This window comes from Erpetoichthys calabaricus, chromosome 18 (assembly GCF_900747795.2).
Source record: "Erpetoichthys calabaricus chromosome 18, fErpCal1.3, whole genome shotgun sequence".
NCBI classification, from domain to species: Eukaryota; Metazoa; Chordata; class Cladistia; order Polypteriformes; family Polypteridae; genus Erpetoichthys; species Erpetoichthys calabaricus.
Window position 1 is genome coordinate 87,606,842 of NC_041411.2, and position 13,981 is coordinate 87,620,822.

Sequence of the window (13,981 nt, forward strand, 5' to 3'; positions counted from 1 at the left end):
CTTTACAGACTGAGTTCAAAATAAGGATCTGCACAACAAAAAATGAGGGTGGTATATATAGGTGGGTTTGTAGGAAGTGACTTGTAGGAAGAGGCGTGATCTGTAGGCTTGAAATCGGAAGTGACGTATAGGAAGAGGCGAGATCTTGAGGGTTGGAAGTGTTGTTATTGAGTGGTTTCTTTCCAGGAAAAGGAAAAGAAGAATTAGAGGGCAGTGCCAATCCCGTTTGGCGGGTAACTACACCTATTTGAGCCCGTAAACTGTCTCCCAAGTGCATGTGTGTGACACAGCTCCCCCCTCAGCCCAGACCCATTGTGTTTGGTGGCCCTAACTGAGAGGTTATGAACCTGAGAAAGAGCATTGGCATTAGCTTGGAGAGTGCCTTGGTGATAAATGACCGAAAACCTACAAGGCTGAAGATCCAAAAACCACCGTGTGACCCGTGGGTTTGACTCCTTATAAACACAATCCACTGCAGAGCAGCATGGTCAGTAACAAGGGTAAACTCACGGCCCAACAGGTAGTATCTCAGCTGTGTAATGGCCCATTTAATCACCAAGGCCTCCCGTTCCACTGCTGCATATCTGGTTTCCCGATCCAGCAGTTTCCGGCTCAGGAACATCACGGGGTGCTCGACACCATCAATGTTTTGGCTCAGCACGGCACCAAGACCTGTATCCGAAGCATCATCTGGAGGATGAAAGGTTGAGAAAAATCAGGAGAAATTAATACAGGTGCCGAGGTGAGAGCCTGCTTTAGGCCACAAAATGCAGAGTCTGCGTCTTTATCCCATACTAATATATTGGGAGCCTTTTTCTTTGTCAAATTTGTCAAGTGCATCGCTCTCTCAGAAAAACGGGGCACAAACCGGCAGTCGCACTCTGCTAAACCGAGAAAGGCTTGGATCTGCCGCTTGGTTTTCGGACGGGGCCAACTAAGGATGGCATCAACTTTGGAACACTGTGGTCACACTGTACCCCTGCCCACTTTGTACCCTAAATATTTGGCATCGCTAACCCCAAAAAAACATTTCTTGGGATTGATTCGGAGACCGGCTTTACCAAGTTCTCAAAGCATAGCTCAAACCTGCTCTATGTGTTGCTTCTTTGTGCCGGAATAAATGACAATGTCATCGAGGTAGGCGGCACTATAGTAATTGTGGGGCCATAGGACTTTATCTATCAGACGTTGGAAGATGGCCAATGCTCCGTGCAATGCAAATGGAAGCACTCGATATTGCCAGTGTCCACTAGGAGTACTAAACATTGTTTTGGGCCTTGCGGATTCCGTTAAAGGAATTTGCCAATACCCTTTGGTCATGTCAAGTATACTCAGATATTTTGCACCCCCTAGCCTCTAGAGGAGGTCGTATACACGAGGCATAGGCGGAGTGGTGGCTCTGAGGCTAGGGATCTGCACTGGCAATTAGAAGGTTGCCGGTTCGAATCCCGTAAATGCCAATAGGGACTCTGCTCTGTTGGGCTCTTCAGCAAGGTCCTTAACCTGCAATTGCTAAGCGCTTTGAGTAGTGAGAAAAGCGCTATATAAATGCAAAGAATTATTATTATTATAGGGTAAGTGTTGAAATGGGATACTTGATTAAATCGACAAAAGTCGTTGCAGAACCTCCAACTCCCATCTGGCTTACTGACCAAAACTATCGGACTGGACCAGGGACTATAGCTTTCCTCAGTAACACCTAGTTTCAGAGATCTCTTAACCTCAAGTTCCACTTCTGCTTTTTTTGCTTCCAGGAGGCGATAGGGACATTCCCTGACTATCACTCCGGGTTCAGTGATGATATCGCGCACAATCAGCGAGGTCTGACCAGGTCGTTCACTAACTACCTCCGGGACTGACAGGATTGCTGTTTCCAGCTCCTGCTTTTGAGCGGGCATCAGATTAGGACCGAAGTTAAACAACAATTTACAAGCGTAATATGAGCAGGGCCGAGAGGAAGTAGGGGTAGCCTCCCTGTCTTTCCAGGGTTTCAGCAAATTTACCTGGTAAACCTGCTCGGCTGGACGTCGATTAGGTTGTTTAACCAAATAGTCGACCATGCTTTTACGTTCCTTAACTTCGTAGGAGCCTTGCCAATGGGCCAGTAATTTGGAATGGGAGGTAAGTACTAAGACCATGACATGGTCACCAGGGCAGAACTCCTGAAGGGATGTCCCCCGGTTATAACACCGGGCCTGAGCTGCTTGTGCTCTTTTCATATTTTATTTTAGTATAGGTTGAATTTTCCCCAATCTATCGCATAATTGAGCGATATATTTTAAAATATTAGTAGGTGGGAGAGCCTCTTCCTTCCAGCCTTCCTTTAGGATATCTAATAGTCCCCGGGGTTGACGTCCATATAATAATTCAAAAGGGGAAAACCCCGTAGAGGCTTGAGGAACCTCCCAATAAGCGAAAAGGACTAACAGAAGTAGCTGATCCCAGTTTCTTCCATCAGTGTTGACCACCTTGCGTAGCATTTATTTGAGGGTCTAGTTGAACCGCTCCACGAGACTGTCAGTTTGAGGATGATATACTGCAGTTTTTAAATGCTTAACTCTGAGTAATTTGGCTACCTCCCTGAATGTTTCCGAAGTAAAAGGCATCCCCTGATCTGTTAAGATTTCCTTAGGAAAGCCTACCCGTTCAAAGACCCCCACTAGTTCCCGTGCGATATTCTTAGAATTAGCTGTCTGTAATGGGACAGCCTCAGGAAACAGAGTAGCATAGTCCATGAGAACCAGTATAAACTTATGTCCTCGGGCCGAAGGTTCTAAGGGTCCCACAATATCGACCCCAATACGTTCAAAAGGGACATCAATAAGTGGAATTGGAATTAAAGGAGCACGGTTCCTCATAGGAATCTGTCGTAACTGACATTCGGGGCAGGAACTACAGAAACAATGAACCTTCTCGTTAATTCTGGGCCAATAAAAGTGGTGCTTAATTCTCTCCAAGGTTTTGTCGGCACCCAAGTGGGCACCCAGAAGGTATGGGTATGAGCTTGTTCACAGACCTGCCGCCGGAAGGTCCGGGATACTAGCAATAGTGACCTCACTTCTCCCTCATGTTCAGCTACTCTATATAATAAATCATTATTAATGACAAAGTGAGGTCCATTAGACATGGGAAGGTTAGTGCGTTGGCCGTCTATTGAGACTACTGCATTTCTAGCAAATTTCAGTGAGTCATTGCTCCACTGCTCCCATTAAAGGAGGCCAGCGTATGTCTAAACTGAAAGGTTAGTGAAGTCAGAGGATCGGCGGTGACCTCAATGGGCGGAGTCTCTAGCTGAGACAAGTTGTCGCCTGAAGATGACTCGGTTGCCTGCTCCATCTCAGTTTCAACTCCGTCACACTGAGTAACCACGTGATTCCTTACTGCCGGTGTATTACACGGTGTGGAGACAGTTTGGGATGGTGAATCTCCGTCCATAATTAGGCCCAAATTGTCTTGGAGAATGATGGTTGTGTTACTGCTTTTCCTGTTAGACCAGTCTCTTCCTAATATCATGGGAAACGGTGGATTTCGAAGGATCGCCACCCGCATTGTTCGGACATTGCCTGTGTAGCTGATGACAGACCTATACCACCAAGTTTCCCCGTGTATGCAGATTAGACTGGTCTTCCCTTTAAGCCACTATTACGGAAGCATGTACCGGCGAGCTACAATGAAAATGTTGCTGCCGGATTCTATTAGTGCTGTAAGTTTAAATTCATTAACCACCACTACTCCTTTACAAGGACACGACAAGGGGTTAGCAACTGCACAGTACCTTCCTCCCTTCACCCAGCTGCTGTCCATCAATTCCACGTTCAGTGGGCAGAGCGATAACACCCTTGTAGCAGTGTAGGACCGGGGTTCGTTTTTCTTTTGGCTTGACCACGGCCTCTAGATGACGGCGAGTAGGCTCGGACTGTACCACGCACCCTGTCCGGGTTTGGCGAGTGGACCTTTCTGAACGCTTAGCTTGGTGGGCCACCTGATGACGTTCTACAATCCCAGCCAGTTCATCCATGTCCTTGATAGGACCAGCTGGACAAGAAAATCCAGCAGGGCATTTCTTAAAAAATCACACGCCCCTTGCTCCACAATTTTTGGGGCATCATTTATGTTCGGTCTTAGCCAGCGGCCAGCCACTCCCTAGATCTCATATGTTTGAGGCCAGGTTGAACGCGCCGGATTAAAGCACCATTCATGGCATAACCTTGCCTGCTGGTCCGCTGACACGCTGTAGCGTTTAAGGACCTCGGCCTTAAGAACATCATAATTAGTGGCCTCCTCCGCACTAAGGTTGTAGTAAGTCCGCTGTGCTTCCCCATTTAGGAATGGGGCCAATATGTTAGCCCATTCATCACGTTTCCAGCGCTGGCATACTGCTGTTCGTTCAAAAATAAGAAAATAAGTTTCATTGTCATTGTTCTCTTGTAAGGGTAGGAGTACCTGGAAGGGAGCCCGCTCCCGATCCTCCTTGATGGCTGCTCTGGCTTGTGCCCTGGCTTCGAATTCAACGAGCCTGATTTGTGTTTTGCTCAACTGCAGTTTCACCCTCTGGATTTTTCAGGTCCTGTTCCTCCGACATGAGAACAAAATTCTGCCGACTACGCCACTGTAAAATAAACACAGGGACACTGTCAAAGGGTTGGGGATCTTCCCCATATACTATTGCACACAGAAAAAAACAAATGTCTTTACAGACTGAGTTCAAAAAAAGGAACTGCACAACAAAAAAATCCAGGTGGTATATGTAGGTGGGTCTGTAGGAAGTGACTTGTAGGAAGAGGTGTGATCTTGAGGGTTGGAAGCGGAAGTGTTGTTATTGAGTGTTTTTTTCACTTCTGCCAGGAAAAGGAAAATAAGAGTTAGAGGGCAGTGCCAAGCCCCTGTTCGGCGGGTAACTACACCTATTTGATCCCGTAAACTGTCTCCCAAGCGCACGTGTGTGACAAACCAATAATTAATAACTATCATATATATGTACTGTAGAATGTCCTATCGGCTAGGAGGTCCTTTGTCCATGAAATCCATTGAGATTTATTTTGTTTAGCTTCCACACTGTCTAGAGTTTTTGTTTTCTTCTCCTCCCTGTTTATCTGACCATAGCATATTAAATCAGATTCTGACTGACCTTTACCATTATAACCATCAGGGAATTACAAACTACCTGAATTAAATTGAAATTTAATTTGCATTAACCTTCTTCCAGTTGTACTTTTTAGCATTTTTGTGATTGTAATATTTTCTTTTAATATTTGTAAAGCACTCTGAGCTACATTTTTGTACACACGTAGACAACAGAAATAAATGTTGTTGCTGTTGAAGGAACATTTCAGCAGAAGGAGAGGCTTCAGTCCATTTCTTAGAAATGGTGGCATCTCTTCATTGTTCAGTGTAGCAGGATTACTTGTTTTTTTGTGTTTTTCAATGTTCTTCCTTTTTGGTTAATATTAAAACTCATTCTTTTTTTTCCTGAACTGGTCATACAGCAACATTAGTAACAAAATATGTGCTGTCACCCTGAGTAAATCAGATTGGTGTCCATGACCCTGGCAAATTTTTCATTTACACGCTTATTTGAAAGTTATTAGAAACTGTAATTGTCAATAAATTTGGTATTAAATTCCCCTGTCCTGAAATATATTTTTATTAGATTTCAAATTGCTTTTTAATACCTCTACTTGGTAAAAATATTCAAACATATAAAAGGCTGAATGAAAAATAAGGAGGCTATAGAATAAAAAGTAGATTCCCAGTAACCCATACTAAACACCTTTGGTCTTCTTAATGAAGAGCAAAGGGAGAAAATGTTTCTAATCCTGAGCTTGCCAGACTTTCTGAAATCTTATTATATTATTAGAAAGGTACAGTGCCTATAAAACAAGTATTCAATTCTCAGAGGTTCTCACGATTTATTGTTAGACAATTTTGAATAACAATTGATGTAATTTGGGTTTCTAACACTGATCCACAAAAAAAAGACCCTAAAGTGAAAACAGATCTGTGCAAAGTGGTCTAGATTAATTACGAACATAAAACACACAAAAAAAAGGATACAATAAGTATTCACCCTCATTATTATGACACTACTAAACCATCGCTGGTACAGCTAATTGGTTGTAGAAGTCACATTAATAATTCAGTGGAGATCATCTGTCTTGAGTTTCATTTCATTGTAGTATACTGTAAATGCACCTTATCTTTAATATTCATGTTATCAACTGCTCTCTTACAGCTGAGTTCATCTCAACTTTGAAATGTTTTAACTTGATACAGCATGTTGATTTCCCAACTCGTACTCACGGTCATATTTTTGATTTGCTTTGTTCAAAAGGCTTGAATAATGTCTCTGTCTCAGGTTCACTCTCTGGTATTTTTGATCATAAGCTTATCGAATGTAACTTTAGCATTATTACCTCTGTTGAGAAAAAGTCTTTCTCTTATCGCAATATTAGGTCTGTTAATACTGATTTGTTTTCTGCTTCCCTTCTGTCTTTGTCTTTTTTTGAATTGCACAGTCTTTCCTCTCCTGACAGCATGGTTTCCCTTTATAAAAACTGTGTTTCCCAACTGCTAGATAACTTTGCTCCCTTAAGGACTGGCAGGTTCCAGCCACCCGCTCCTGTCCCTGGTACAACCCAGGAGCTCAGAGCTATGAACAACAACAACAACATTTATTTCTATAGCACATTTTCATACAAATAATGGAGCTCAAAGTGCTTCACATGATGAAGAAAGACAAAAAAAAAGACAAAATAAGAATTAAAATAAGAGAACACTAATTAACATAGAATAAAAGTAAGGTCCAATGGCCAGGGAGGACAGAAAAACAAAAAAAACTCCGGATGGCTGAAGAAAAAATAAAATCTGCAGGGGTTCCAGGCCATGAGACCACCCAGCCCCCTCTAGGCATTCTACCTAACATAAATGACCTCAATCAGTCCTCATTGTATTCAGGGTTCACATGGAAAAACTTGATGGTGACGGTCACATGCACTTCTGGTCTTTAATCCATCAATGTAGGGACATCACAGTGCTTTGATCAGGTGGTGGTGACACAGGTTGCCACCACAGAAAACCAACAGAAGAGAGAGTAGGGGTTAGCATGGATTTTGGAGCCACCATGAATAGTAATGATAATTAATTGAATATGCAGAGCATCAGGATTAAATTAAAATGAAGTTATGAGAAAGCCATGTTAAAGTAATGTGTTTTTAGCAGTGTTTTAAAGTGCTCCACTGTATTAGCGTGGTGATTTCCTATTGGCAAACTAATCCAGATTTTAGGTGCATAACAGCAGAAGGCCACTTCACCACTTCTTTTAAGTTTAGCTCTTGGAATTCTAAGCAGACACTCATTTGAAGATCTAAGGTTATGATTTGGAGTGTAAGGTGTCAGACATTCCAAAATATAAGATGGAGCGAGATTATTTAAGTCTTTATAAACCATAAGCAGTATTTTAAAGTCAATTCTGAATGACACAGGTAACCAATGTAGTGACATCAAAACTGGGGAAATGTACTCGGATTTTCTTTTCCTAGTTAGGATTCTAGCAGCTGCATTCTGCACTCATTGCAATCGATTTATGTCTTTTTTGGGTAGTCCTGAGAGGAGTGCGTTACAGTAATCTAGTTGACTGAAAACAAAAGCATGAACTAATTTCTCAGCATTTTTCAATGATATAAGAGGTCTAACTTTTACTATATTTCTTAAGTGAAAAAAGTCTGTCCTAGTAATCTGATTGATATGTGATTTAAAATTCAGGTCACAGTCAACAGTTACCCCCAAATTCTTTACCTCCGTCTTGACTTTTAATCCTAATGCATCAAGTTTATTTCTAATAACCTCATTATATCCATTATTGCCAATCACTAAAATTTCAGTTTTCTCTTTATTTAGTTTGAGATAATTACTACTCATCCTTTCAGAAACACAAGTAAGACATTGTGTCAGTGAATCAAGAGAGTCGGGGTCATCAGGTGCTATTGATAAGTACAGTTGCGTACCATAGCTGTGGTAGCTCACGTTATGCCCTGAGATAATCTGACCTAATGGAAGCATGTAAATCCAAAAGAGCAGTGGACCCAGGATAGTGCCCAGGATGAAAGCCATTAGCTGGCATCTTGAGTGGCTTTATAAGAAAACAGGCCTCATAGTTCACTTACAGCTTTACACTGAGCACATACTTAAATATAGGGATACCCTTAACACGGCTCGCTCCCACTATTATTCCTGTCTCATAAATGTGTAACTCTAAGCCTAGAACTTTTCTTAGGACTGTTAACAAACTCCTCCAACCCCTTCCTCCAGCGTGATGCCCCAATACAGCTGAACAGTTTCAAGCTTTCTTGCATTTCTTTAATCCCAAAATTGATCAAATCTATTACAGTTCCCCCTCCACACCTCAATCACTCACTCATTTTGATCTGCCATCTCCATCATCAAGACTCACTTGTTTCTTGCCTGTTGACTCTCTTGCCATGTCTGAACTTATTAATAAGTCTAATTCCTTCTCCTGTCTGCTTGATCCTACTCTCAGTTTTCTGTTTCAGACATGCTCATCCATAATGAGTATCCCTGTTGCCTCATTGATAAATACATGTTTCGTTTCAGGTTCTGTCCCTATTACCCTGTGGCACCTGGCTGGGGTTCATGCCCGGACGGGATGCCCAGGAGGACCGGAGGAGGGCTTGTGCCTCCTCCAGAACACGAGGGGTCGTCCTCCCTGTTTGTTGTGGGGGCCACGGGTACAGAGCTTGGAAGCTCTACCCTGTGGGGGCCCGTGGTCACCGCCAGGGGGCGCCCCAATGCCTTGGGAACCCTGGACCTTAGCACTTCTGCCACACCCGGAAGTGCTGGGGGGAAGAGGATTGGGGACACCCGGAGGACTTCAGGATGCACCGCCAGAGCTTCCGCAACACAGGGGTGTGGCTACAGAAGCTCCTCGGGATGCACCTGGAGTCCATCCGGGACGTATAAGAGGGGCCGCCTCCCTCCAGTCAGGGGCAAGAGTCGGGAGGAGAAAGACGGAGCTAAGAGGAGAGGAGTGGAGGCGGACCAGAGACAGTACGAGACATTGTGTTGTGGCCAAGGACTCAAGGGGTGATTGGTGCTGCGGCACTGGGTTTGTGCTCACGAACTGTAAATATTATGTATAATAAACGTGTGTGTGGTGAAACCAACATGTCTACCTGTCTGTGTCCAGGCTTTTCCCCACAACCCTCAGAACTGCTGCAGTTACACCAATCCTTAAAAAACCTGACCTAGATCCTTCCTTTCTCTCCAGTTACAGGCCTATCTCTAATCTTCCTTTTTTGGCTAAGGTGATGGAATGCATGGTTTCTACAAAACTCCATGCTTTTCTTCTAGACAATACACTCTATGAGCCTTTTCAGTCTGACTTTTGCACTCAGCACAGCACTGAGACAGTTCTCTATGTACTTAATGATCTTCTCCGGTCTGCAGACTATGGTTCACTTAATATTCTCCTCCTTCTTGACTTAAGTGCAGCATTTGACACTGTTAATCATGAAATCCTCCTGTCATGTCTCTCCACTGTAGGGATCTCTGGCTTGGTCCTTCAATTGTTCACATCAAATCTTTCTAATAGGCAACAGTTTTTCACACTCGGCCGATATAAATCCTTCACCACACCCATGTCGTGTGGTGTCCCTCAGAGTTCAGTCCTTGGGCCATTACTTTTACTGCTTTATATCCTTCCTTTGGGTCAGATTATTCGCAGACATGGCCTTAACATCCACAGTTATACAGACAATATACAGTTATATCTTAGTACAGACTCCCCTACAGACTTGCCTCCCAACACACTCACTGACTGCATCATTGATCTTAAGATATGGATGGAAAATAACTTTCTCAAACTTAATGTCAATAAAACTGAAATGTTACTGGTAGGCCCAAACTCCCAACTTACTAAGGCATCCAACTTGTGTTGATGGTCCACTTGTCAAGCCTGCTCCTGTTGTCAGAAATCTTGGTGCTTTGTTTGATTCATCACTTAATTTTGAGCTACACATTAGGTCTCTGTCCAAAATTTCATTCTATCATTTCTGTAACATTGAACGCCTCTGTCCATTTCTGTCCTTTAATGATGCTCAGACTCTGGGTCATTGTTTCATGTCTTGTATTGATTACTGTAATTCCCTCTTCATCGACCTCCCTGCAAAATCTATACAGAGGCTACAGTACATTCAGAACTCTGCAGCCAGAGTCCTCACCCGCACGCTGAAGGTGGTGCGTGAGTGCAGAGGCCCCCGTTCCGCCCCCCACCCCGGCCCGCTGCATTTCTCTCTCGCATATAAATCAGTTCTGCAAGTGAGCTACGATTCTTAGCGTGATGAGAGAGTTTGCAAATCAGCTGGAATGTTCAAGAAATTTATAGAAAAAGACCTGATCTAAATCCGTTAAGTAGTTCTCTTGAACTCGTGAAAAGTGGACAGACATACAGACAGACAAACAGACAGACGGTGCAGGTGCAGACAAACTTTAAAAAGCATACTTTTCTGTTATTTAAATATCCTTAATGGTATTCATGTACTTTTTTTTATAATTCTGAAATTTTAAACGTGTTAATGTGAGACTTAAGTCATACCAGCTGCGTGTGGTCTTTGGGACAAATAACAACCCGAGGACTCCCTAACAGTTTTACTAAATTCATGATCTTGGAGAGGCATCCGCTAACGTTTAAGAATGACCTGGGGCAGAGGAAGTGGACCCACCTTGTGCTTGCTGCCCCACTGGCTTTCGTAAGAAGACACTGGCGATACCATATCTTAGCCGTATCACCGGCATATGAGTCCTATTAATCTTTGTCTCAAGAAAATACCTCCAGATAGACAAAGTTTGTAGTGAAAACTTCAAGCTTTGCCCCCTGTTGCTGAGGTGTTTCACTTGCACATTGTTGAGCCGCGGTGTTTGGTTCATTTAAAAAAATTTAAAAGTGCATGCATGCACCATCTAGTGGCTGCAGTTGAGCCTGAGCAGAACGGACTGCTCCACACACACACACACACACACACACACACACACACACACAGGTCTTTCATTTATATGTGTTATATTTTAAATTTATATTAAGGTCAGTTTACCATATTTCACATTGGGTGTGATGTAAATAGTATGTAAGAGTACAGTAGAGACTCTAAAATATGTAATTATTCTTTACAGTTTGTTTGGCTCTCCCATGCCTAAATGTCAAACTCTGACCATGCAGGATAGTCAAAACCAAAGACAGAATTGTAAATTGTTGTCAAGAATCATTGCGCTAGAATTGTTAACCTAGAAAACTCTCACAAAGTACACAGTGGTTAACCTCTTTGTTTTTCTCCACAAACTCAGATGAAAAGTGTGTGCTTGTCATGACCTGTAGACCTACTGTATGATCCCGTGATGCCACAAGGACTCACTTCTGGGTCATTTAACTATTGACACGGCACCAAATGCTTTACAAAATGCTGCCACCCACAATAAACAATATGGTGTCACAGAAATGACGGAAAAGTAATTCAGTTTTTTAACAACACTTTCCAGATGCAAATTAATGTCAAATTCACAATCTCTGGGTTAAAAACCCTAACTATATGCATATGTTTTCAGAAAACACAGATTGGCACAGAAATTAAAGAAAAATACAAATCACAAGAACAAGTAGACAAGTGGCTCAGCCACTCTAACTGTTACATTGGGTCCAAACCCCGAAAACATGAGGTAAGAGAGACCTGCAGGTTTGTTGAATTTTCAATTTTTGAGAATACTATAGTCTAGAATACTAATACCCATCTGTGCATTATTATTACTTTTTTTAGTTACTTTGGCATTATTTGAGTTGTGGATCAGCTGAAGAATTCTCCCTTAAGGCTGCAATCTTTTTTACAACTGATGCTCGGGGAGGTTAAATGACTTAACCTGATGTCAAATTATGCAACATCTAGTGTTAGATTTGTTGACTGCAGTCACCAGACCTTGTCGGTTTACACAAGTGAAACCTGCAGGACATGTCACATTTAGCGCTGGTGTGCCATCATTCCAGCATCTATTTCTTAGATCCAATAACATGCTGTCTGATGTAGCTGGAGCTGTATGAAGGGTTAACATGAATGGAGAGTTCAGCCACAATCCCAGCCCTTTTTCTCCATTCTATCATGGTAAGTAAAACATTAGACATCAGAGAGATGAGCTTCTCTTCTGTTTGTGAGGTCCAAAACATCTGCGTTTCTTATACCTCACCCCTGCAGTACGTGCACTGCACTTCTGGATGAACAGTCATTGGCTGTCAGCTTTCATACCTCACAGTCCTTATGACTAAAGACAACATCAAACCTGTTTGTTGGAGAAACTCGTAGTCAGGCTGGAGTGAATCACTGGAATGTCACATTAGGCTTTTACTCAATGTCACATAGTGTGCCGGAGGTGAAGCCTGAAGTTATCATTTTATGTCTTAAAAGTCCAATGACTTAGTTGATGCTGCCCAGAAATTGTAAAATAATGTCCTGTCAAATTTGACGTTTCTCAAACACTTTTCAAGATATCTCACAATGAATGCTTGCCTCCTATATAATGTATCAAATCTGTACCTTAAAATAGACAAGAAAGTAGGAAATTTTACAGGAAGTGATTTTAAGGTATCTTCTAATGAATAGAAATCAGTTTTGCATAAAAATGCATAAGAAAGGATGAAGAGTGCTTTTAAGAAGTTTTACATTGAATTGCTGAGATCTATAAACTTCAGCTTCCCTTTTATATATATCAGATTAATTCTGACATATTTTTAAATGTTAATTTTCCTTGTCAAGTGCAAATGATTCCTTCTTTTGTGTTCATATTAAAGGTTAACTGAAATGTTTGAAATGTGCTTCTTCTCTAATTTCCCCTTTAAGATGAACTGGCCAGACTGAGTGACTGGCAGACGTTTGTGCTGTAACCCCAACAGCTTAGATGACTAGACTTCTTGAAATAGAAACTTGGAATCATTTCTCGTCCACCTACTCCCCCTCTCCCCCACTAATACTTGGCTAAAATGGCTGTGGTATATTTGGAACTACTGCTTCTGGAAGCAACTGAGGATAGAGGGGAAACAGCAGAGGCTAGATACTTTCTCATTTTTCTCTATAAAGACATTATTAACTTGCACACTCAAATCTTTTTACTCGTGTTTACCATATTCACATATGTTTCAGCCATGTTATGCTCCCTAGCTTGTATTTGTTTTCATTTCCTCTGTCCTTTTTGTTATTGCTGACATATTGTTTTATATGTGCTTTCATTAATTATGTAAATTTTATTCATATCAGATCAAGTCAAATTTTTGTTTGTCACATACAATTCTACACATAGGGCAAAATGTAATGAAATGCTTAGTTACAGAAGATCAAGAAAAATATAAATATTCTAAAAACAACAACCCCCAGCAAACACACATACGATCTTCTGGCTTGGATAATAAAGGAGCTGCTGCTGTCAATGACAGGTTTTTAGGTGGCAGTTGGATGGTCAGACTTGTCCAGTGTCCTGGGGCCTCATGCATAACGTTGTGCGTAGAATTCGCACCATAACATGAAGTAAGCATAAAAGCTGAAATGTGCTTACGCACAGAAAAATCCAGATGCAGGAATCTGTGCGTACGCAAACTTCCACGTTCTTCCGCTTCATAAATCCCGATCAGCGTGAAAAGAAACGCTCGTGCACGCGCCTGCTGTCCCGCCTCAACTCCTCCCAGAATTACGCCTCTTTGAATATGCAAAGCAATATAAATAGCCCTTAAGCTCAGTGTTCTCTGAAAAGACAATTGGGAAAAGCAAGAGGAAAAATGGAAGAATTTCAGCGAATACCAACTGGAGGCAAGGGAAAACGTACTATTTGTTGGTTTAAACAGTGGTATAAACAACAAAAGGAAGCTAATCGACTGACATAGCGTGTCGGAGAAACTCGAAAGCTCAAGTTCACAAAGTTGCACAGTGCCCGAAAT

General features: G+C 42.2%; 1 protein-coding gene across 2 annotated transcripts in view; it reads left to right on the forward strand.

Annotated features, from left to right (window-relative positions):
• The window catches only part of kbtbd12 (kelch repeat and BTB (POZ) domain containing 12), a 108,347-nt gene that overhangs the window by 55,756 nt on the left and 38,610 nt on the right, over positions 1-13,981 (forward strand). The window contains exon 5 of one of the 2 annotated variants that reach the window (XM_051921161.1): positions 12,894-13,094. The exons of the other annotated variant lie outside the window; for it this stretch is intronic. Coding sequence (XP_051777121.1) covers positions 12,894-12,937 — 44 coding nt within the window. The 3' untranslated portion in view covers positions 12,938-13,094. Of the gene's footprint in view, positions 1-12,893; positions 13,095-13,981 lie in introns of those variants that run through there. 2 annotated transcript variants of the gene reach the window in all.